We start from the raw sequence: 26,389 nt of genomic DNA on the forward strand, positions 1-26,389 counted from the left end.
GTTGTCCTGTGAATACATGGCTGTCTACACTAAATGTTGACTGTTATATCTAATAGCCCCCTCAGAATATTAGATTTATATCCCTTTAAAGTATAAAGAGCTTGGAGCCTAATTTATTTGTACTAGTTTGAGAATTCAATATACACACATGGCTAGATCTCAAAGCAAATCATGACAGGTTAGTTAAACAAAAACACCCCTTTGATCAGTGCAACAGATGAAAATTAAGGTTTTCCTTTGTCACCATGATTCTTAGTTTGCAAAAAAATCAAACTGGCCAAATGAAGCATTTCTACAGCACCTAGTGCCATGAAGTTGTACAGGATCTGTAGAGGAAAACAACATCTCTCCAATAGGGATAATCATAACCATATTCTCCTCTTTGGGTTAATTGTTAGCTTTCTGAATGCTTCCAGTCTTCCTTCTGTTCATGTGGGAATACTTTAGGGGATCCTCTTTATTTCCAGCCAGTGTATTTATAGTCTACAATCGTCTGCAGTGTCTTGGTGAGCGCCAGCACTGCTGTTTGGGAAATTCACAGGACATCTGGAATAATTTAATGTTTTCATTTTGTTTGTTTGTTTGTTTTTAATGTCAACATTTTCCCACTAGTGAAGGGCTGCAAGATTTGGATATACTTTTCTTACAGGAACAAGCCTGAGTTTGGAAAAATGCAGGCTGGGAGTTCTGATTCAAGCCTACCAGTGGTTCATCCTGCCAGAGGAATGATTCTAGATAGGTGTTTTTTTTGGTATGAAACTTATTCTTCTCCTGAAAATACAGGGTAATCACCCAGTGACTGAAACCCTTTGAATCCACACATGGGTAGACATGGGCATGAGTAGAGCTATGAAGAGCACAAAAATGAACTGCTGAGACTGAATTCCGACTTGTTCAGGAGATGCTCTTTTTAATGCTCAGCCAGAGAAGTGGGTCAGGTTACATATTTAGATAAATATTTTCCATTCAGAAGATAATATTGTCCTCCCCTGCATGTGACTGAGAATGGGGCTGTTTTGGGACTATATGTTTGTTGGTTTTTTTTTCAGATATGTTTGTTTTAGTTAATTTTGAAGGGCTGGGATGGAAGGAGAAGCCTACCCCTGTTCCATGATTAATGTAAGGCTGACCATGAACAAGATAATAATAGCCTCATCCTCTGGGAACCATGCCTCTCCCTCACTGCTTTATTGGTATTTAGTCACTGTGTGTCACCACACTGTCACCACCCTCATGTACATTTTTCATGCTTTTTACAGAAAGTTACTGCTGTGTTTACAGAAAGTTACTGCTGGCTTACAGGGTGTAAAAAGAGCCTTTTTTTTTTTTCTTTTCTTTTTTTTTTTTTTTTTCTTTTCTTAGCTCTTCAAGGACTTTGTTTTAGTGTCCTGGTGAGGCCAAGCACTTGGGCGCGTGTTTGTGCTGAACACATGCTTGCTCTAAGCACACTGCTCCCCAGTATGTACTTCTCTGAACCAGACCCATGACTTGGAGGGTTGAATCCCCAGGGACTGAGATTGTGCCTGGAGTCACAGAGGCTGATTGTGCCTGGAGTCACAGAGGCTAATTGTGACAATGAAGAGAAAACCACAAAAGAGATGGTTTGAGTGCCTTGGAATTGAACAAAACCATATGTGTATTTTTATGTAAAAACGTGGCTGTTCACCTGTCGTGGTTCTGCTCGAGTGGGCAGCCGAGCTCCACCACAGTCGCTCTCTCACTCCCCCTCCTCAAAGAGGAATGGGGAGAAAATATGTGAAAAGGGCTCAAGGGTTGAGATAAGGACGAGAAAATCACGCAATAATTATTGTAACGGGCAAAACAGACTCAGCATAAGAAGATAGTAAGATTTATTGCTCATTATTAACAAGCTAGAGAAGTGAGAAACAAAGGAAAGAAACCAAAAGCACCTTCCCCCCCCATCCACCCTCTTCCACCTCCTCCCCCCAAGCGGCGCAGGGGAACAGGGGAATGGGGGTTATGGTCAGTCTACAGCACTTCTTCTCTGCTGCTCCTTCTCGGTCACTCTCGTCCCCTGTGCTGTGGGGTCCCACCCACGGGATGCAGTCCTTGATGAACTGATCCGGCATGGGCTTCCCACAGGCAGCAGCTCTTCCAGAGCTGCTCCAGATATGGGTCCATACCACGGGGTCCATCCCTCAGGAGAAAACTGCTCCAACCTGGCTCCCCTACGGGCAGCAGCTCCTGCCAGGTCACCTGCTCCTGCGTGGTCTCCTCTCCACGGGCTACAGGTCCGGCCCAGAATCTGCTCCAGCAGGGGTCTTCCACAGCCGGCAGCCTCCGTCAGTGCAGGGCCACCTGCTCCACCGTGGTCTCCTCCACAGGCTACAGCATGGAACTCTGCTCCACCGTGGTACTCCATGGGCTGCATGGGGACATCCTGCTTCACCATGGTCCTTACCACAGCCCGCAGGGGACTTCTGCTCCGGCGCCTGGAGCACCTCTCCCCCTCCTTCTTCACTGACCTTGGTGCCTGCAAGGCTGTTCCTCACTCCTCTCACTCTCCCAGCTGCTGTGTGGTGCAGCGTTTTTTTCCTTGTCTTAAATATGCTCTCACAGAGGCGCAAAACAACATTGCTTATTGGCTCCGCTCTGGAAAACAATGGGGCCCTTCCCAAACATGGGGCAGCTTCTAGATCTTTCTCACAGAAACCACCCCTATGGCCCCCTGCTACCAAAACCTTGCCACGTAAACCCACTACATCACCCCATGCTCCTGAGAGGAAACATTGAGGTTTTACAGCTGAACCGGGTGGTGCATGACCTCTGCTACCTTGTCCTGAGTGACCCTGTAGAAAGCACACGGCCAGCATTGTCTCATCTGTAGCTGCACTGCTATGGGTGCATGAAGGCAGGGGGGATGCTCCACCAGCCCACCCTGCTGGCACCCAGCTGCAGTCTACCACAATGACCATCTCAACTGCAGAAAGGATAGAGAAGGAAGGATACATTCTTCCTCTTTGCCAGGAAGCTGGGAAATAGGTGGAGCAACTTGCATTTAAATGCAGGGATGCTTTGGTCATGCAATCTACAGTTGTTTTGCTCCCTAAGAAGACTCAGTCTCTAAAACTTTCTGTAAAGGCTTGCAGAAGCCCTTGTACAAAGATGAGCATGGAGAAATCAGTCCCTGCCTTCCCTCAGACATTTCAATAACAGGGATTTCTGATGTAAAAGCATTGCACTAATTCTGTCCCCTCCCAAGCACCACCCTTCTCTCTCCTTCAGAAATTAGTGAAGTAATAAACCACAACTTCAGATACTTTTCTCAAAATAAACATCTGATTCAGAGTAAGATCATGGCAAAAGAGATCTCATCCTGAAAGCTGTAACAATCTCTTTCCAGTTAAGCATCAACATCTGATCCAGCATTTGCAGTAGGTTGAATTTCACATATTGCATCACTTGGAACCAACCGAGCCTTAAAAAGAAGAGGCTACCCCATGAGTTACAAGAACCAAACTAGACTCAGCTATCTGAATGCAAGATAGCAGAAGAAGTGCATTTCTGGTAGGCTCTGTGTGTCTGATGCATCTGGTTCTGCATGATTCACTGTGTAGCATTATGAGAGAAAACAAAGTAATCAGAAAAGCAACATTAGTTTAAACCACAATACTCTAACAATTTCATGCATAATTTCATACAAAATTCACAGAATTCTGTTTTGTCACGGTGCACTTGATTATTTACAAAATTCTCCTAGCACCCTCCTCAAACATCCCCACACTCACAACTTGCAAATGATATAATGACCACTCCCCACTCCAAAATTAATTAGTTATAAATAGTTTAACTTATTCAGTTTTATTTAGTAAAGTCTGTATCTCTCCTTCTAAACACTTAAATGACTTTTCTGAATCCTCCTGAGTTCAGCAAAAGAGGTTTTGGTTTTGGTAACTTCTGCAATTAATTTTTATGTTAGAGCATTTTGAACTACTTGGCTTGTATGACTCTGAGATCAGCTGCACCGTGAGTCCCCAGAAAGAAGGCCCTATGTCGACTAAGCCATGGGAGAAGCTATCTAGCAGTTCTCTTCCAGGAAGCATTTCCTATCATATTCCAAATTTTGTTCTGTCCTGGTCCTCCTTAGATACACTGAACACAGCAATTAACATATAAAGCATGAAGGAGCTGGCTTTCAACATATCCTTACACCCCTCCCATCTAAATCACATCACACATCTCTGTTCAGTCTATTAAACAAGATATTGTTAAAGTTATCTCCCAGAATACTTTATTTAATCACTTTCAGTTAGTAAAAAAAGGATTTAGCCAAAAGCTATTTCCCTCACATGGGCTTGCAGCTCACAAACAAAACAGCTCCCTGAAGAGCAAGAACTGAGTTCATTGAGGAACATGCTAATTAAAGCTGGATGAGTGTCCCTCATTAGATGTAATTACTTTAGGTTTTGCAGGCTGTCTTCTATGGGGTGTCCTTCCTGGCTGATGTGTTGAGACTAATTAAGAAACTGCGATGTGCTAAGTGCATAATTTCCAGCAGAGACCTTCTTTTCAGTGTCCTGGCTTTCCCAGTGTCCACAGTAAGTAACCTCTGTATATAAAAATAATGTTTGCACAAATGTGTATAGCAAAACATGCAAATATGTAAAACAGATAAGAATTGTAGACTCTTTTACTCTTTCAAAATGGATTTGGACCATCTAGAAGAAGAGAATGTGTTCAGATCTTTGTGTAAACCTTTTGCATTCATGGTTGAAAGCAAAGCCTCTTGTAAAAACTTTAGGGTGTTTGTCCCTGAACGAACAGAGATTGACCCCAAAGAGTGAAGTATAACCTCTCTGTTAATCTTATTTTCCAAATAACTTTGGAGTTATCCACTTAGGGCATTTCTCTGAAGGGCAACGGGGGCCAGGAGGATATGAGAGGGTGCCTAGGATGCAGCAAAAGCTGACACCTCCTTCTCTGATTCCAGTATGACTTTAAATACACATTAGAGAGAAATAGATTCAGAGGACACTAATTATAGTCATAGCCTTCATCAGATCATGGACCACCCACTCCCTCACAGATAGTGCTGTTCATCTCATGCTGGGCATTGGAACCAATGGGTTACTTTAACATGTAGATGCTTCTGGTTGTGAGTGAAGCCTGCAATCACCTCTGAATCTCAAAGAGCTGAGAAGCACTTCTTAAATCTGGTCCACAAGCAGCTCAGACAGCTGGCTCACTAAAGAAATCCTGCCAGAGATGGAAACAGTGCGATTGGTAATTTATCTTTACTGCACAGCAGTATTCACCATGCTGCTATCCTAACCCCCAGGCATCTTCACCAGGACAGAGGCACAGAGTGGTCTCTTTTCTCCAGCATCTCAAACCCCTGATTTCCAGGAGGCACAAAGTGTGCTCGAGCACAAAGCTGGGCCATGAAAATGCAGATCAGCTTCCAGGTGTTAGTAGCTGATACCAGAGTGTGTTTCCTCCCATTAGCTTCTCCCACTATAGAATCTCTATTGGAAAAGATGGGTGCCCACCATGAAACTTGCATTTGCAAATTGGGAATTAGGCAGATGAATTGTGAAGATAAAATAAGTTTTAGGTGATCTGCCTTATCAAGGGCTTACTTTGTTACTGAGCTGAACAAGTGCTGTGGCTTGACCGCCAATCCATCAAAGGTGAACTTTTGGACCATCCAAAAATTCTATCAGAAAAAAAAAAAAAAAAAAAAAAAAAAAAAAAAAGTTTAAAACTAATCACATGGTCCACAGAAAATGTCAGTGTTGGCAATTTATAAAGGAGCATTTTCTCACAATATCAATTCAGAACATGGAACCTCAGCGTAAATTCCTTTTTTTTTTTTATGTAGTAAGGTGAGATACAGGAAACTATCTGGCAATATCAATGTTTTCCATGTAGGAGATATTTTTCTTCTCAGAAATGAAAGCATTATCCAAATCTCATCAATTACATTTCTCTCATTTTGAAATATCGTTCTTTTTGTATTTTGTTTCCAGTTTGTGTCTATATCCTTTTGGACACTGTATACCTACAACCGAGAGCTAGTTTACCCCAAAAGCCTTGACGGAGTCATTCCGCTCTGGTTAAATCATGCTATGGTGAGTAAGAAACATCCCTGCATCTTGCTCAGAAGAGAGATTTTGCAATGTGTGTCCCACCATTGGGTTAGGTTTTCCAGAAAAGTTTCACAGCTTCTTCTTTCTCACCTCCTCCTTCCTACTTATCTGACTTTGATGTTGAGCTGTACACAACAAAAAGATGCGTGCTTGAAGTTGCCTCAAGAAGCCTTTTAGCACACCAGGAATGTCAGTGAATCATTGCTAGTCAAACCTCTGAAGCCACTGAAATGCTGTGCAGTCACAGGGAAAACAAAACAAAACAAAACAAAACAAAACAAAACAAAAACACACACACACACACAAAAAAAAACTTCTTGGTTATTGTAGTTCAAAAAAATCATCTCTGCAAACAGAAATATATGAAATACAAAGTGTCTGTGAGTATAACAAAGTGCTTCTTAGTTTTTAAAAAAGGTTAAAGAACCAAAGAATCTGATGGCTCAACAGCTAATAAGCTAATGTGTGCACAGCTTTGAATAGCTGAATTGAAATGATTGTTTACAGATTTCTATAAATACTTTCCAGATTTCTCCTTCATTTGCTCTGGCTGTTTTTATGATGTGTTGAATAATCACATATTTCTCATCAGTCAAGTGTAAGAAGGATGACAGTAACATGGAAACTGTGGGTGGATTGTAAGGTCAGGGAGGCTTCATAAGTCTAATGGGAAGGGGGAGAGAAGGGAGAGGTTCAGTGTTAGACTGAATCAGAGGAGCCAGAAAGTATGAAATAAGAGCGCAGAAGTCCCAGTCTTATTTCTCTCCAGATTTCAGTTCTTAAGTACAACACTTTGCAACCCACTGCAGCAGTTCCCAAGGCATTCAAAAGGTAAACTTGTCAAAGGTCTTGAACAGCCCTTTGATTGAGATAAGCTTATTTTGGAATCCAAAAACACATAGGCATGTCCGCATTGCTGATATCCAAGTGATAAACTGCAGTCGTTGTGCACTTTTAACCTTATCACCTGCTCTCTGCACACCAACCCATCTCCACTGGGGCTCTTAAGCAATCCAAACCTCCAAACAGATGCAAAAAGACACTGCTCCTTCTTAAAACCATCATCCACCAGAAAAGATTCTTTTTGTCCTCAATATCACAGTTTTCAGGTCCAGAGTTTGATATTGGTGACTGGTCAAAGGTCAAAATCTTCACAGTAGAAGATGAACTGGGGAAGGGGAGGGCACAGGATAGTGATGAGAGGAGAGACTGCTTTTTGTTTAACCCTGGTGCACAGCTGAGAATTTGCCCTTTCCATTTCCACATTTGTTTATGACATGGGAAGGTTAGGAGGTGCTAGAACTTACATTTTAATTTCATGAGAAAGAAGTATTCAGATAAACTCCTAAAACGTATTCATTATAACTTCCTTCTTACCCTACCTACATCTACATTTTATAACAGAGTCATTTTGACAACAACAAAAAGTTTTTCCATTTTAGAGATGTCAAAAACAAGTGTTAAAAAAGGAAAACAATTCTTCCTCAAAATTATTTTGGTGAGAGAAATTTCACATAAAGCAAACTTCTACCACAACCTAGTATTTTATTTCTAAAGTTCTTAGTATACTGCATATATCTTGTGCTTGACAAGATATAATTTCCCTGGGTGGGAAATTTTCCTTCCAGTAGCTATTGAGTGCAAGATACCTGCCATGAGTTCCGACTGTTACCTGCATGGACTATCCGTATGTTTTGGGACACTTTTCCACAGCAGAGCACCTCAGAAATCAGCAGTACACTAGCTTACCAGGCTATAATGTGCTACGCTGCACGGCTCTGAAGCAAGGGCCAGGGTGCAGCCACAGCACCAACCAGCCACTCAGAAATGATCTGCTCAGTCCCATGAAAATATTTGGTAGTCCTACCACCTCCTCCTCACCACTGGGTAGCAAAGCTGTTTTTGTTGAAGGTGAATCATCTAATAATGATAAAGATTTGAAAATAAATCTTTAGTGCACTTTAGAATGAAGCTTCCTTCTAGCGTTGCAGAAAGCTTTCTTTCCAGCCCAACAGCATTCAAGTCTTCAGTCTTAGCTGAGGCATTTCTTTCTTCCAATCCAAAATATTCACTGTGAAGATATGGTGAGCTACTGACACTATAAGGGATAATGTCTAGGTATTGATTACCAAGCAGATGCCTATTTTTGGGGGGGTTCATTTTCTTGCAGGTTGCTATGTTTTATGGCTCTGAGATTACAGACATTTCATAGCAGATTGAGGCAGCAGCTATCTGGCTTTGGTAGAAAAAGACACCAGTGTATCAGCAATACACGTCAGTGCCATATCATTTGCAGTGGGATTATTATTATTTTTTTTTATCTTGGTCTATTTTAACATTCTAAATAGGGAAAGCATATGTTATTATGCAACCAAAGAGTAAAACTAAAAAATAAGCATATGAAAACACTTCAGGAATATGAAGCTCTTAAGTACACAGTGATGCTTCAGCACTTTCCTTCCAAAAATGAACTAGCCACTTATTTTTCTCACATTCACTGCTCTCAAAGTGGGAAGCTGTTATTGCCCACCAGGTAGTCCAGAGTCATTCAGTGCATTACATTTTAGGCATGTTTTTGCAGCCTCAATTGAAACATTCCCTGTTCTGCAGAGAAGATTGCTAATGCTGAAAGGAGCGGATACCTAAGTTTCTCTCATTGCCTTTCTACTGAGTTTACCACAAAGATTGTGTCTCAGTTTCCTTTTCTGCTTGTCTGGGATAATTGTGTTTTGCTGTCCTTATACAAAACTTTAAGATTCACAGATGAAGGGAAAACAAACAAACAAACAAAAAACCAAAAAACTACTTATGTCTCCAACACAATAATATATTTTTTTGAATGGCTGAGATGGCTGAGACAAAGGTGCACTGGTACATTTGTCAAGCAAAATTTTTTTCTTTCTGAGTCACCTCTTTTCAAGCAACATCTGGATACTCTCCAGAAGGCCACTAACTGCTGGAGGCAGCTTGGATAAAATCATATTCATGTATTATTCAACTTAATGGCAATAGAGGGGAATACTACTTTTTGAAGGGTCTGACAAGATTGAATGCTGAACAAAAACGAGCAATGGCAGATCAGAAGAGATCGCTCAAAGCATTTTAATCTATAGCAAAAGAAAAGATACATGTCAACATTAACGCCCAGTTGCATTCATAAGAGTGGTAATGGTACAATTGTCTTTTCATAAAGGAGGTTTGTATTTTCTGTCTGCAAGGCACAATTCCTGTAAAACGCATATTTTCTTGTAACAAATACATTTTCCTTTATTTTTAGGCCATAGCTAAGTTTGGTTTAGCCAGCTTTTTTTTTTTTTTTTTTTTTTCCCCAAGTTATTCTGTAGCCATACTACCCCCTCTCCTTGAAAAAAAAAATCATCATTTTAGTGTCCTAGGCACTTTACTGACACATAATTATAAACATTTCCTGTCTTGAAGATCTAGTAAACTAAATAGCTAAGAATAAAAAAGAAGCAATGGCAAATAGAGGCAAAGAAGAAAAATGACTTATCTTTCTGTTGCCTTCTTTGCTGAAACCATATTGTCTGAGCCTCTTAGGCATCTGGGCATTTTGCTCTGATGAAGAGTAGCTAAGCAGCACCTGAAAGTAAAAACAAAACAAACAAACAAACAAACAAACAAACAAAAAACAGGACAGTCAAAGAAAAACCTGGGTGGATAAGTGTAATTGACCTTCACTGAAGCAAGGCACTGATGCCCTGACAGTAACACCAGCAAGATGTGCTATGCGTTTGCTCATCTTGGAGCTTTTTGGAATCTACAAGCTGCTTTTCTGATAGCCATCTAGCTTTTCCTTTTCCATTGCCTTTCTAGTGTAGATACAACTGCATCAACAGAAATGTGGTGTTGTATCAGTATGGTTTACCTCCACCTAGAAAAGCAAACAAGTTGTATGAATACAAATCACTCTTATTCATATATGAGGGCATCTATATGAAGGATTATATCTTTCTATAACTGCACTGAAAAGCTGCTGCAACACTAACCAACCGAAGAGGTGCAAAATCAATGCATAGAGCAAAACCTGCTTGTCCAGGCCACTCCAACCAGACTCCTGCTTGAAGCATGTACACAAGAACAGTTTCATCTATGACCACCTCACATGATTCTTTATACAATTGTATTTAACTCTTAATAATTCTTATATATTTACACAAGAGAGAAACATTTCCATTTGTTTTCATTTCACAGTATCTCAAACTTAAGCTGTCTGGCAACTATGGACATTCATAAGCTTCCAATTATATTCAGCTTTTGGCAAAGAAAAAGAATGTGTGTGTGAGGGATAAGGCACATTAAATTAATCACCCCATATACTTTAAATGCAAAGATACTTAGCTTTTCCCAGCATTACATATGTTTTTTGAAGTTTCCATTTTTATTGACATAAGCCCATTTCCTCAGGGAGAAAATATGTTTCACAGACAAATATTATGGTAGGGAATCCTCCCTGGCTGCTGCTACCTCAGCACGCACAGGTGCTGTACCCATAACCTACCCTGTGAAGGAACAGCTGGAGAAAAGTATTCTGCAGCGAAGGATGTGTCATTCCAGTCCCATGTCAGCTTCCAGCTGCAGTGCAACCTCAGCTTCCTAGAGTATGCATCTAATGCCAGGGAAAAATGCAATTAAAATTCTGTCTTTTGCACCGATACAAAACATTTGTTAGTAAGCATTCAGATATTCAGCCAGGGCCTTCTTTACAGAAATGCATACATGCATGCAGGAAATGTTACCTCTGATGCCACTATACTTTTGATCGTACAGTTGCTCTGATGTTTCATCTGTTTTCCCAATCACACTCCCAAACTACCTACATGTCTATGAAAACACAGAAAAAATAATGCCTTTAAGACATATAAACATAAATGGAATTGGAAAGGGCAGACACAAGTAGTAGCTGAAAGTTTGGTGGAGTGGTACAGGACTTAAATTGAGCAATGGTACCACACCTGCTCAGTAATGGTGCTCCATCTATAAAATTTTGTGATTTCCTGAACATGCACTGATGGCTGAGAATATAAGAGAAATTTGATAGACACAGCTTTTCTCTGAGAGAAGAGTAGTTATATAGCTAAGTATTTTAATCAAAACAATGTACCTTTTAAATAAATAAGTGAACAGTGCTGCTTAAACCCCTCCCACTCTAAAAAAAAGAAGGGGAGGTTTAGAGAGGAAGAAAAAAATGCGTAATGACAAAACACAAAATAAAATTTTAAAGGAGGAATTTGAATGAAGACAGTTTAATAGCAAAATAAATCAAAAGAGGGAATTTACCCCAAGATGAAGCCAAGAAAGTTGACAGCACACAGGGATCCAGAAAATTATGAGGAGTATTAAACTTGATAGAAGCTATGGTGTCAGTAAGCCATTTAGTTTTATGATTTTGAGATAATATTCTGTAAATATTTATTTAAAATATAATAATAACCCAAGGAAATTTGAAGAGACAATAGAAATTTTCCCAAAAATGAGCCGAACAACTGAGTAAACACTTCAAAAGTCAGCCAGTGAAGATTGGATTTTTGCATCTCAGAAGACCACATTGAAGCAGATTTCTGCTTTTTACTGGCAGTGACATACTGGTGGAGAAGATACAAACATGGGTATCTACCACAAGAGTTTTTCAGCACACAGGCTCTGTGGAGAATTTGTCTGAAAAAGATGGGCAGTTTTTCAAAAGCACTTGATTGTGTCTGACTGTGCCCAGTGAAGTTTAGTTTGGCCAGTGGTAACTGTGAAAAATCCCCTGCTAAAATCTCACATGTTAATGGAAAGCAGACACGGAGGGTATGTAAATGCAGACAAATGAGAAACAAAAAACTATGGTCAATCATGGCATCATTTCCTCAACTTTGGAGTCAAACAGGGTCGAACTGAGTCAAACTGAAATGCATGCGTTAGGCATACAAGTGATCTCAGCAGCTCTGGGGAGATTATTCATGTGATTAAAACTCAGCATAGGCTGGAGTCTGCAGCTGAACAAAGCTCTACCCAACCCTGTCTTCTTGGCCCTAGGAAACCTGCTTTTACTTATATTCTTAACAACAAAACAAGTATATAACGTTGAATAAACAGGCAAATTACTCAAAATAATAAGTATGGGAAGTAAAAATTCCATGTGGTCTCACCCAACAGCAGAAATAATATCCAGAGAGGTCTGTTTATCTCAGTTTAAATGCATGAACCTGAAATGTATCCTAGGAAACAACTTACAACATAGGGTAGGGAACAAAAAAGAGAGAAACAGGAAAATGTTATAATTTCATCATTCTCTGCAGGAGACGAATTAACACGCCAGTATTTCAGATGGAGTTCAGCACACATTCAAGAAACTTTTTTCCCTGTAGTCATATGCCAAAGTTCATGAGAACCACAGAGGATTTTTCAGTCAAAAGATTGTAAAAAGGATTCAGATGATAAATCGGATTAATTAACAAAATGATAATTTTGAAAGTTCCGTAACCTTCATCTTTCCACTATACGAATAAAAATATGCCATTCAAAATGTTTCTATTCCCACAAAATTTGTAAGCTAAAAGCTTTCCTCAACAAGCAGAGGTTATTAGGTAAGTAAATATTAATATTTAAAAGAACAGAAAAATAAGTACTAACAGGTTTCCTACCAAGACAAAAAAAAAGAGGCTCTATAATTCAGTTCAGTTCATTGATAGCCAGAACAGTGCACACAACTATTGTTTTACCCAGTTTTCCTTACCTTGTAGTGAAATATTTTTTTCTCCCTCTGTGATAATTATTTTTGACAGTTTCACTGTTTATATGTGAAACTGAGAAACTGTTAATTGAAATAAAAAGTGAGTCACTGTTTCCAGCAATTTTTGCCAATATTTTTATCTCTGTCAATCTGAGCTTAATGATTAAGGTTTTTTTTTTTTTTTTTTTTTTTAAAGCAAGAGGCAAGACTCTGTGTTTGAATTTATCCCCATACAAATAATGCACTCTTTAGTCAAATATCAGTTTAACAATACAAAGCATACTCAAAAAAGGGTTGAAAGCATGTTTAATGAACCATGAACTAGAGATCTATGGCAAAAATAATGAGAGAGAAAAAAATACATCTTTTTGATGAGGATGTGAGAAGTCTTTAAAGCCTTTCAGCAGACATGATTAGCTATGATGCATCATCTATCACTAATGATGTTGCCAAAATCAACGTCTGTCGGCTATGAGAGGGAAGTCATTTGGAAAGCTAACCACATGTTGTAGGCAAAGGGCAAGCTCCGCACTCGGTAGCAAACTATGCATTCCTCTGATATCTGCTGTATAAATATGTATCACAAGGACTCATCTGTTGTTGTAAACATACTTGTTTAATCAGTAGAAATTCCACTGTGATTTTGCCACAAATGGTAAAACTTGCCCTGGCAGAAATATATGACATCACCATCAGACACTGGGATAACAAAAACACAAGGGAAGATTTTTCCAGGACCTTTTCTGGATATATAATTGGTTTCTGGATTGTATGTGTAAAGAAAAAGAAACTTGATATCCAAAAAGCAAAATGTTAAACCAAAACATTTTCATTCTGGGTGTGCATGAAGTAACTGAGAACAATCTGTCTTGAGAAGTTATTTGTACGGCAATTTCAAATGGCCCTAGAAAGAGTTTACCTAGTTCATACATACAGTTCATTCTCTAACCAGTAAAAAGCTAAAAAATATATTGATAAATAAAAATGATAAATACAATTATTTGTACAGAAGATACAGCACTTATGTTAATAAATTGTATGCCAGTGTCATAGTTAGACTTGGGAGGAAAACAGCTTTCCTACACCACAACAAATTCATTTCCTTTTCTTTTTCTCCTTTTTTTCCTTCTTCTCCTTTTTCTTTTTCCATATGAGGATAGATCCAAGACCTGTAAGAAACTGATCACAAAACAAGAGGCAGGCAGCCCCATGCCTGAACAGTGCTGTTGCTTTCAGAGGTGGCAGTACTCTTCCAGTGAGTGGGAAGCTCGGCTTCAGCCTTTGTGAATCATGAAGAGCAGAAATTTGAACCAGCACCTCACCACTAAACTCCTGGCCATTTCCAAAAGCACATGCACTTTCAGCTTTACCAAAGACTTTCAAACTTCTTTTGATTTACAGGCCCCTCAGCAGAGCTCCCAACCATCTTTCACACCCAGTACTGGTTTCCTCACCATCTGTGGTGCCAATGCATAAGTTAGCGTAGGCTTCCCCTCACCACCCCCAGCTAATTGCTCACTGTGACCATATCAGAGAGCACTGCACTGCTGCCTACATGTTGTTAATGAGCTGCTGCAGGGTGCCTTGAGCCCTCATCTGACTCCTCTCTCATTTTACTTTTCTCTCTAGATGCAACAATGCATTCAGTCATGATTGCTACTGCTGTCTTTAGACTGCTTTCTTGTACATGTTTTCCTGCTGTTTGTGCTGGTCTTTCTCTCGGTGTGCTCCAAGTTATCTGCACCTGTCAAAATGGTGTGTCCCAAATCATAGGCAGAGTGCCAGCCAAAACCTCATCAATGTCAAGGAGAGTAGAATAATTACGTCCCAGATCTTACACATAATATTCCTGTTAATAACGTCCCAGTGTGCCACGTACTTCTATTAAAACAGCATCATACTGGTGACTCGTACTTATTTAGCATTCACTCTGAGGACAAAAAGACTCAAACCAAGGAATTAAGTATATAAAACAACCCCCACCTGAAAACTGTTTACTTCAATGAAAGATTATTTCACCAGGTCACTTTTGCTAAATTCTTCTTAGTACACCAGTAATATAGCTGGAGCAACCAGCTTATAGTTGTTAAAAGTATTTAAATTAATTAAATGACTAGCAAGGACATTTTATGTTTCCCAAAGGAATTTTGTAGGCATTTCATGTCAGATGAAAACCAGGACATATATCCACTTTGTATAATGGACAAATCCACTGTAAACAACTAAAGCCTAATTGTGAGGACAGAGCAGAGGTTTTCTATCATTGCTGTCTTTCATGGGTAGTTTTGTTTGAAGACAAGCTATTGCTCACCTATAGGAAAGCAAAACAAAACAATCAAATAATTATTACTAATATTCTAAAAGCAGTCTAATACATAGATTTTGGAGTAAAAGACAGTTACAAGGATTATATATGAAAACAGACTCTGAGGCATTTTTCTGGTTAAATTAATGAAGGAATCTCTTGTACTGATACAACTAGACATATCCTATCAGCCAACAGGGTTGTAGAGCTGAAGAATATCTTTGTGAAACAGAACAGAAAAAATAATTCAGTGCCAGTAAGTGAGAGAAATGGGAAGGTGAAATAAATATTTTCTCTCTCTTTTCTCTGAGAAATGATAACTGAGATGGAAAGGTTTTGGTAATGGGACAACCACACATGAAAAACAACTCTTGGGAGTGTGTTGGGGGAGGACGTACAGCGTCCAGTAAGCTGTTGCTTGGCAGTGACAGAAAAGACTGATGCCCACCTCTTAAAGAAATAGAAATAAGAATGTTTAGAAATATAAATGTTTTCATGTATGCATTTAAAGATTGATGTACATGTAAAGAATTTCATGTGTATTTTTGGCATCTCATACTATAAATATGCAGCAATAAAACTTTGACACCATGCTACAATACCATATACTCAGCACGGTTTCTGACAAATATATACCTTGAAGGTAGAAGAACCAGTCCCTTTAGACAAGAGGAAACTTCATAACATACACCCAAGAGGTTGGGTTTTTAAGGGAGAAACAAAAAATCATTAGTTTCTTGTTTGTTTGTGTGTTGTTTTTTTTTTTTTTTAAAGCCTATGTATCTTTTTCTGCTGTCCTGCTCCCTTCCCCCTGTCATCTACCCATGAAAACATTTGCTTAGTTATTAGCATTCTAATTGACAATCAACAATCTCTGCAATAGTTTCCTCTCATTGTACCTCATTGACTGTTTTTTTTCTGTGTTGTTTCCCAACATTGTTTACTCCATCTGTCCTAGGTATTGAGATTTATAACTATTGTTTGTTTGCACAGTGAAAATTACAAAGTTTTAGCAGGGAAATTTCATCCTGACAAATTATTTTCTGAAGTTGCCACAAATCAGCCAACAAGGTGAGGCATTAGCATATCAAGAGCCCCACTTTGCCCATTTGACATCCAAGCCCATAAGGAGTTGTGCTGTGCTCCATCCTCTCCATGGGTGTACAGGTAAGGAGCATCCTCCTGAAGGAAGCTCCCCAACAACAAAACAGTCAGTGTTTCTGTCAAAAATCCTCCTTGTTCCAACAGTTACCTTCATAAAGGGCCTTGACGCTGATGCTATTTAATACAATTCAAACTCTTACAAAAGAAAACCAAACCAAACAAAAAAGGTCCTCCAGCAAGCTGACTCTTTACTGACTCTTGGTTAAGCTTCTCAAGGATCCTTAACCACCTTGAATTACAGCTAACTTAAATTCTCTATCCTTTATCACCACATTTTTCATTTTACAAAGAGCAGAACACTATATTTGCAATAGAGTAACTGATAACATATAAAATACAGTAATGACCTGAAGAAAACATGAAGGCAATTCAGCAATTGCTTAAGGAGTTCAAGAACAAGACTGTCATCCTCAAATGCACATAACAATGGACTTCAACATTCTTTGTATTCTAATGGGAGTTACCAAAAGCTCTATTGCATTATTAAATATAAAGGAAAGATCACTTATTACAAAATAGTACAGATCTTTCTATGGGTGGACATCATTACAATACCTTTTACAGCATACTAACAAGAAAATTTCAGTGCTCGTTACTGTAGGGGTACTTCTTTGCTATGAAAAATGAAGTAAGTGTATATGTATGCAATTAACACTCAGTATTATTAAACACCCCTTTGCCCACATGCTGGCTTGTGAGCTTTGTGAGCAGCAATGAATGAGCATGAGGCATTGTGACCAGTCTGTGACAGACTCTCTTTTCTCCTCAGCACACGGCAATATTGCCAGTTGCTCTCCTGGAAATCCTTGCCACACCACATCGCTACCCAGCAAAGAAGAAGGGACTGATCCTATTAGGATGTGCTGCTTTTCTTTATATCAGTTGGTAAGAATTACATATGTTGAAACATTTTCTTTGAATAATCTGCTTTGAAAACAAGGACAAACTCTATACTTATACTAAGTTCCCTCTCACACTTGGTAGACAACAGTCTGGTCTGTGGGTAAGTCATTTATAAATAGGTGAGATCCATGAAAAATATTTCCAGACACAGGCAGAGCAGGTTTCTTCAAACTCAGTACAGGTTCTGAGACCACACTTCGTATCTCCTGCTCTTCTGGGGTCTCTTTAGAAAGGCAGCTAAACTGCCATAAACTGCAGGGCACTTTGAGTTATTCCTGCTGGGCTGGAGTTCTCCTTTCATCTCTACTAGTACCACCAAATTTACCCCTGTTTGTTGTCTTGCCTACTGCAAAACCACCAAATCTCAAAGGTCCAGGAGTCATGGGAGCAGAGGAAGAATATCAGTCACTCAGTTTGGTATTTGGCAGGGTCATGACTAGATTTAGAAACTTGAGTTAGAAAGCGATACTCAGAACCAGCTGCAAACTGACAGATGCCAAGGAGGCATCTGTCCCACTACCACCTCCTACTCCATCAGTGGAAAAATCTTCCCAGTGACATGACCCAATTTATCTCCAACCTGTTAAACCACATTTAACAGGGCCTCTGCTCTGTCCATAGCCCTCCATCCACCTCCTTTATGTGTCATACAGCCCTGGAGCTAGCCTTGCATTCATTCCTGCTCATAGCATTCACGCTCTAGTGCCAGGGTCCAGAAGAATGGCCCATCCCATCTAACTACAGGCAGCCGCCAACGTTTCCAACAACTTGGAGACTCAGCTCTGGAATGGATCTGTGTAGTTTCAGGGTATGCTGTGCTATCAGACAGTTTCCAGAGCTTAGGAAGCACTTGGGGCCTAGGGTGAAGGACACAGAATAACTGGTCAGTAGAGAAGGGATTTGTCCTCACACAGATCTTTCTGAGAAGCAGCTGGAACTATGTGGGGATCCAAACTTCCCATTTCTGCCCATCATTTAGCTAGAAAGCATCTTCATTGCACTGAATGACAAACTGGAATAGATGATAAGCATCACAGATGAAACACTCTTGTGATTTAAAACCTATGAGAGTAGCTTTGGAAGCAATGGACTTCAGCACTATGTTATGTAACCAAGTTTGGAGCCATTTATCCTAACCAAGGCCACAGCCCAATGTGGTTACAATTGTGAGAGACATGTGTTGTCCCCCTGGGTTCTTTTCAGTCAATCCTGCCAGACATCTCGGAGTAAGCTTGAATTATCCACAGGACCACCAACCTTCCTGGCTCCCCAGCGAAAGTCCTGCCTTGGCCTTGTGGGTCACATATGGATGCAAAAGCAAACTGCTAGCATGCCATGCTCACAAGACAATCCCCTCCTGCCCCAGATTTCCAGCCAGGAAAAGTTAGTGGTGCAGGCAAGCACAGGTGGAACCCGTACGATCAGATGTTGATCATCCTCCACATTTGAGTCATTGCAGTATCTTCTTTGAATTGATGTTTCATGGTGCTGCATGCATCCTGGGTTCCTTACAGTGCTTGTCCTGTGTCCCAGGACCCCAGCACCTGGATAAAAGCTCTTTAGGATTTCAGTGCTCTTGTTTTCTCTCCTCCTGAGGTATTGAAGAATCTCCCATCTCCCTTCCTTTTCTCTGCAACCAGAGACAAAAGATTTCCACTAATAGAAAACCTTTTCAGTCTGTGCACCAAAGTCTTAACACATGTAGAAATTTTATTCTTGGTCCTGCAACCTGCTGAATAAATAGCCCCATGTGGGTGCCTTATGTTTCACAAGCAATGCAGAGTCCTCTCTAAAAGTCTCTGCTTGAGCAGTCACTGTTGTCATCACACAGTCTCCTCCCTGCTATCGGTGGGCTGAGAACTGCCAGTTCCCTGCCAGGCAGTGAGAAATGAAGCAGTAGGTGACTCCTTGCACCAGGTGCCTACCTCTGAGCAAGGCTTCGCTGTAACTTTGAATATCTGTATAGTTCAAAAAAAAAAAAAAAGGTGGTTTCCAGTCATGGAATATCTGGGCTAAGAGAATTGTTGTGCAAGTTAATTAATTCTTGCGTGGATGGACCTTGCATTACCTGCTTGTATTAATGAATGCATTACTCCTGAAGTCATCACACTGAAAGCAATGAAGAATATACGAATTTTAGAACTGGCATTTTAAATCTTAGAAAAGAAGTAATAATAGCATGTCCTTTCCCATTTCAGTGGCAATATCAATTTAGTAATGAAGATCAGGATAAAATAAATGTTATTCTTCACAATTGTACCTGTTTTTGGAGAAAAGATCAAGCTACCATTGTGAGGGAATATAAATCATTATACATTGCACACCATCTATAGGAAACTTAAATCACTATAGATTGCACATCATCAGCAAAAACCTGAAATCCAAAAAGAAAAAAAAAAAATTATCCCATTGAATCTAGAGACTGATAGCTTTCTTATAATATGCCCATATTTCACCTCTGTTAGGAATCAAAATATTTTTCCTTCACTGCATATTCATTTTCAGTTTATAACCTTTGAATTTTGAATTAACCACAGTTTCAAAGAACTCATATGTGGCCAATATGTTTTCTTCTCCTTTTTAGATCTCCCATTTAATAATTCCGTAGTTGTTTGTTTGTTTGTTTGTTTGTTTTTGTTGTTTTTTGTTTTGTTTTGTTTTGTTTTGTTTTTCTTCCCTCCAGCAAAGGGGGAGCTCCCATTAGCATGTCATCTTCCTTTGGTATCTATATGCTGTCCCTCAGTCCTACAACGCTTTGATAGCTTTGGTTATACCCAGGCTGTTATTTCAATCTATTTTCTCCATAATTCTGGGCATTGTATAATAACTTATTGCTGTAAAATCTTGGTAAAAAATAGAAATGTGGAGAAAAAATATGTTCAGAATAATAAGCCTCTGAATCCTACTTGTACGTTTAATAGGTGATTACCCACAAGGAAAAGCAATATGCATTTGCAAGTTATGGGGTGCATTTTATGAAATCCTTAGCAAAATAAACAAACAAACAAACAAAAACTGTCAATCATTCTGTTGCCAAAATAAGTAAACTCAAGAATCTGAAGATACGTCACAATACAAAACCCTAGCTACATGCAGCTTCCACCAGATCAGAAAGCTGAAGGTGCTTTAGTGCTTCTGAACAGTCAAGCAATTTTTTAAGTTCAAATTTACAAGTTGAGGTTCTTCCTATCAGGCACTCCAAGCTGTCCAAACTAGTTCAAGATAATCTAGTTCCTCATTATACAAAGACATTTGTCACTCTCTGGTTTACTGTGAGAGACACATTAAGAAAATAGCAACCCCACAAGGTGAAGAACACTTGCTGACATCTGCACCTGGTCTTTCGTGTTTCTGCTCAGCTTCCTCCTGGCCTTTGCACAGGCTTTTTTCTTTTTATTACTGTTTTGCAACACTATTTTTTTGGTGAGAGAACATCTCTTGAATCACGAAGATTAGTCTCTACATCTCACATTTTCATGCTCAGCCCAGACAGCTCTGCCACTAATCCCCTCCAACTCTCCAATCTACCCCTTAGCTGGGGATTAACATATCTCTCTTCACAGCCAAGGTAAAACCCAGCCACTTTTATGCCCTACTCCTTCCTTCTTTACTGGAAGAAATGAGAAGCCATCTATTCAGCTGTGTGTTTTTTATTTTTATTTATTTATTTTTTTTACCTTAGTACTCCCCAGTGTCTCACTTTGGTGAAAGGTTTTCACTCTGGTGGGTCAGCCAGTTGGATGCTTCACTTTGAGATATAACACTCCTGGCAAGGTGGCAGGCAGGGTGTCTTCAGGGAGAGTGGCATTGTATTCCCATCCCAGGCACACAATGGTGGTGGGTAAGGCAAACTCCACTGGTGTGTTTTCCAATCAAGAATTAAACCCTTTAGGACTTTCTTGACCCAAAGGATCTTTTTAAGAAACTGTTGCCCTATACTAGAAACACAGCCTTGTAGCGATCACTGAAGACCTGCCATATTTTTAATATTCTTTACATTCTCAACTCAAATATATATAATTTAATCTACAGAAATAGAATTTTCTATGGTTTATATCTAGACACCATTTTAATATTCTTAAATTCAGATACTTTCCACCAGCCACTCTTAAAAGGTGTAAATAATGAAATTAATGTCAGTGAACTGGCAGCTACTACAAGACTCCTTTGGAGAGAAGAAATAGGCAGAAAGAATGTGCCTAAGTAGAAGGAAAGAAGCCCTATACAGCAAACATATTCGTCCTCATCCTCTTCTTTCCTTCCATCTCCCAAATGATACCTTGTAAATGACTCTGGAACAAAAGAGCAAAGCAGGTACATCTCTTTCCCACCCACTTGTTTGTCCTCTCCTAATTTTGGATCAAGAGAAAAGAGAATTATGCTTGACCTGTTGACTCCTTCCCCATTTCTTCCCACTTCCCCAAAGAGTGTTCAACAGCAGCAGGATAGAGACAGTGAGAAAACACACTTTTGTCACCATATACCCTCAAGATCTCGATTGGGACTGACAAGCTGCAGTAACCGAAGAAGAAGCACGTGAGAGCTTATTTGAATAAGCCTCGCTTAGCATAGTGAAATGCACACCTGTATTTCCAAGTATTTGACTATTTTACTGTTATTTTACTGCTGTGACAGCCAATGCCACCAGGGTTATGGCAGAACATTGTGTGCATTTCAAGCTGCACTGAAACCCATCTAATTTAGCAGCAATTCAATGTGCTTCACAGCAAATAGCCCAAATGCAGAGGAGATGTATCAACAGCTGAACTAATTTTCTCTGCATTAAGATTGTTTGGATAACTTAGCCCTTTAGTAGTTAGAAATCAACAAGTGGTTCTTCTAACTGAATGGTCCTAACCAAAGGTCATTTCTCTCATTGTCTAGGGTCCTGTGGATCCATTTTGTAACAGGAGAGTGGGTATACCCTCTCTTTGCTTCCTTCAGCCCAGCTGGGCTAGGAGCCTTTTTCATCGGTAACTTTGCCATCATCGTCTGTTTCTACAACTTTGGAGAGTTTCTCAACCGTATGATATGGGGTCAGTCCAAATTTTGTTTTTCACATCTATCTGTATGAAAAAGGGAAAAAAAAAAAATCATCTACAATGAATTCCTGCGATTACTGGGGCAGGTGGGGAGAGGAGGAGGAGGACCCATGTACACTGGGGGTGGAGGTGGTATTTGGGTGATTGAGATTGCCTGGTCCTGAGTAGTCACTAACAAACAAAACAAATCAGAGAAAGATTCCCAGCCCTACTAAACAAACAGGTGGGCCACTTTTCTCTAATATGGCTTGAGAAGCACCTCACAGCAGCATAATCACTGGATTTTGAATTCATTCTCAAACAATGGTCCTGAGAAGCAAAACACCACTGGCTAAAACTCTTACGCCTGCATCACTAGGTGTTTTTCAGAAAACTAACATGTGATGTTAGTTAGGAATGGTTTACTAACAATTTATAGGAAGGCATTAGCCTATCCAAGAGAAAGCACTGCAGTGTCTCTGTGGGTAAAGCAGCACTTCAGAAAGTTTTAACAGGCTGTTGAGAACATCTCCCTTTGGCTTCAGTGGTACAATCAGTAATGATTTAAAGAAAATGAGTCAGGCTATTTGGACAAGTGGGCAGTCAGAAAAAAAATAGGTAGTTTAGAAGGATGACAGCTGGAAGAGGAAAGAGAACTGATGAAGCATGAGACTTTATTGTTATTATTATATTTCCTTCTGGTTGCCTCTCTTCTTTTTCATTCAAGATTAAGTTTTTGAGGATGAAAGTGTTTCTGTCAGGAAAATGTGTGTATTTTATTTAGGACAAATGTGTGAACATTTGCAATTTCTTAAACTAGATTTCTGATGAAAGAAAAAGCCCTGCAGAAACACCTCTGAAAGTAAACAAGACAACCTCCCTCTGTTCTCAGGGAACATTTGATGCCTGATACATTTTGTGAAGTCTCACATGCCTGTCAAGCCAAAGTAGAGCGTCTGTTGCTAGTCTCTCACCATCCGTACTCAGCTACCTAAAAGCAGCAGATTGACTTTCAAATGTGCTGAATAACTTCAGTGGTTCATACCTTTGCAAATAAGATGCTAGGTCTGCATGCCCATGTTTGGAAATTTTGGCCAAATTCTATTCTTGCGTAAATATGATATATTATGAAGATTGCTGATAACTGAAAACAGATCTGCAAGCATTCTGCACTAGCTCTGATTTAAGAGGCATTACATAAATAACAACTACTACTACCAGTACTTTTTGCCCTTTCTATTTAATCAAAAACTAAGCCACCACCACAGTGTCAGTCTTACATGAGATATCGGGACTTATGTCATTTAAGTGTCAGATTTTTTTCATCAGTGAGTAAGTATTAGTAATTTCAGGTCTCAAGCGTGCTTGGTGCAACCGTTGAAGATAATCAAAATAAAAATAATTTGATTCCTAAGGTGTAAATTGACTCGGCTAAAAGTTATGCCAAGCAGAGATCAAATCAATTGTAAAAAAATAGATGCATTTTGAGCAATTGAGTAGGTAAATATATTCATGTAAGAAAGATATTAATTCAAGAGATTTCTAGGAAACTGGAGCAAACACACAACTTTCTTTTCTGTGCACACAGAAAGGCTGAAAAGCACTCCCAATTGTGATGGTATTAATGTAACCTCAGAGAATATATATGAGCACAGCATACATATATCCTCCATCAATGTCTGACGTGCTCTCACAGTCCAGGGAGGCCCTCTGTGTGTGGTGGGTCCATCTGTCCATGCATACTTGTATTTTTCTCATTGCTTTAAATGTATCCTCAGCTCCTTACCTCCAGGACTGATGGCATTCTCTAGGTTTGCTGTACACCAATACAGAAAGCAGCAAGCTGCACCCCAATATCTGGCCACTCCATGGTATCTGAGCCTGCAGTTTGATAACTTGGGAGCTTTGGGAGCAATAACATCTCAATAAGTTCCTGCCCACCACTCCCCACTCGTTCCTACTCCACCATAAATGCCTGTTTCTTGCAGGCAGTGGTTGTTTTTAACTCAGATAATTTTTCTGATCCATTTCCCAGCTGCGTCCACCCAGGAGAAAAGCAGCACTTCCTTAAGCTGGTATTGATAACAAGATCCCAATAGTGTTGAAACACAGCCAGAGGGAAGCCATTCCAAATTACAGTGTGCCAGAGTCTTAATATATTCCTGACTGAGACAAATCTTCTGCTCAGCATTGCCAGAGTAAAAACAGCTGCAGATGGAATGAAGATGCAATTCCAACATACCTTTCTTGCAGCAAAAATGCCTCTATGCACTTTTTTTCATTCTACTCATTCCCACCTCAACTTCCCATCCCAGTGGGAAAGATAATACGGCTAAAATAACCCTGTGGAAAAAACACACACATGAGAATAAATAATAATAATATAATTAAATAAATATAATAAAATAAAAATTTAAAAACAAACAAAAAAAAAATATGTGGTGGTGGTGGGAAAGGACAAAGCCCATCTGAGCTGTTGTGACCACCCTTTGCCCCAAAGGGAAAGGCTCAGGGGCAGCTACTTCTTTTTCTTTCCTTCCCACTTCAGGGAATAAAACTGGCTGAGATTGTGCCCACAGTAACTGTGATAAGCTGTGTTTATTCGAGGATGCGCTGCAAGAGCATCAAACCTGATTTCCTGGTGGATTTGTATTCTGTGGAGGATAGTAGGCTGTAAATGGAGCTTGTCCCACAGTGCTGTGCTCTGTAAGGACTCTCCTCCATATTCTTTTGTAGCCTCAGGCCACTACCACTTCTGCTAAAACAAAGAGCACCAGCTACAAATGTTTATTTTTTTTCCACCCATAAAGGTATACTTAGCTCCAAATTATTGCAGAGTCCATGGATGGCAGCTTCCAGCTTTGAGCAAGGAATTTTTAAAGCTAGGTCCTGTGCACCACCAAAAAGATGCAGTATCATTTCTGAAAGCAGAAAATACAGTTTAATAATATAACCTTGTTTTTCCTTTTCAGAACAGCCAAAAGATGCCAGACCCTAAATTTGTTTTATTATTTATAGACAAACTGTTTCATATAGTATTAGAGGTTTTAAAAATGTATTATTTTTCATTTGCCTTTCCCTCCACTTGCACAGTTGGATTCATGGTAACTAAGGCAACCCAGCTGCACAGGCTGAGAGGCACAGAAAATAGTACCATGTAATGACTTTTTTTTTGTCGTTGTTTTAAATCCCAGAGTTTCTAGAGTACTAGACAATGTTGAGCAATACAGAAACTCCAAAGAGGATAATTGGAAACAATGGGCTGATTCTTTCACTGCCATAAATTTACCTCAGCCAAGAATTTGGCTGCAGGGCCTGAGTACCAAAGATGTACCGTGTGATAGCTTCTCTTGTTCTCTACGGGTAGAAAACTTCACTCAGGCAACTGATCTCACATTACTTTGACCAGCAAAACTGTAACCCTCTAAAGCAAAGCAAAGCAAAGCAAAGCAGCTTTACCTCAGGTTTGGCTCCTGGTGACACAAACAGATCCGCAGGAGACATTCAGATCAAAGTTCTCCAAATCAGACAGAGCAAAATTTCATATGAGGTTTCTTCTTTGGCACCAGTGTTTGAAGCTGCAGGGGATTAATTTGCCTTTTGTCTAGCAGACCTGATAAAACATTCAGCAGCTGCTTCATTTCATTATTTTGAAATGCAGGGTAATATGAGCAATGGGTGAACAACTAGCAACAGCTTCCTGCTCTGCAAGTGATTTAAATGCCTGCTGAGGGACACCTTGCAAATCACTTGCAAAGTTTTACACCCACAAGGTCTCTGCCAGATCCAGAGAAAATGTTCATCCCCAAGGACCTCTTCCCAAATTGTCCTCTGGGTGAGAACCCCAGGGCAGAAGGGAAGGCTGACTGTCAGAGCAGGGGCAGCAGCTCCAGCAGTCCCAGCAGTCAACCCCAACTCTTGGGGATCACTTTTCTCTGCAAGGGAAAGCTTTGGGCAGCAGCTGGCTGAGAAACACCAAGGACAGGGCAAAGCCAGTACTAAAAATATTTCTAAAGTAGGGCAGGCAATCTGGTGTATTGCAGTGGATAAGGCAGTACAATGAGGTTTGCATGAGCAGCAAGAACAGTTGCTCTTAGGAAAAAGAGGAAACCTAAAGTGGAATACATTTCTCATGCTCAGGGCATGCATG

General features: G+C 39.8%; 1 protein-coding gene and 1 long non-coding RNA gene across 4 annotated transcripts in view; one reads left to right on the forward strand and one right to left on the reverse strand.

The window, feature by feature from the left end:
- Positions 1-26,389, forward strand: part of ADTRP (androgen dependent TFPI regulating protein) — a gene marked incomplete at both ends in the record, with an annotated part of 32,120 nt that overhangs the window by 3,776 nt on the left and 1,955 nt on the right. Inside the window, 4 exons of the mRNA XM_084282474.1 lie at positions 4,425-4,559; positions 5,991-6,092; positions 17,085-17,200; positions 22,103-22,254. Of these exons, the coding sequence (XP_084138600.1) occupies positions 4,425-4,559; positions 5,991-6,092; positions 17,085-17,200; positions 22,103-22,254 (505 nt within the window). The remainder of the gene's footprint in view (positions 1-4,424; positions 4,560-5,990; positions 6,093-17,084; positions 17,201-22,102; positions 22,255-26,389) is intronic.
- Positions 1,951-26,043, reverse strand: LOC311206780. 3 transcript variants are annotated; one of them, XR_014618235.1, is made up of 7 exons: positions 25,699-26,043; positions 24,482-25,160; positions 18,638-18,848; positions 10,630-10,737; positions 6,045-9,711; positions 5,601-5,677; positions 1,951-5,217 (listed from the first exon to the last, which is right to left on the reverse strand). It is a non-coding gene; the product is annotated as an uncharacterized lncRNA (long non-coding RNA). The 3 variants fall into 3 exon arrangements; XR_014618234.1 differs by having other exon boundaries at positions 1,951-5,677; positions 6,201-9,711; XR_014618236.1 differs by having other exon boundaries at positions 1,951-5,677.

This window comes from Netta rufina (assembly GCF_964035555.1).
Source record: "Netta rufina genome assembly, chromosome: 2".
NCBI lineage: Eukaryota > Metazoa > Chordata > Aves > Anseriformes > Anatidae > Netta > Netta rufina.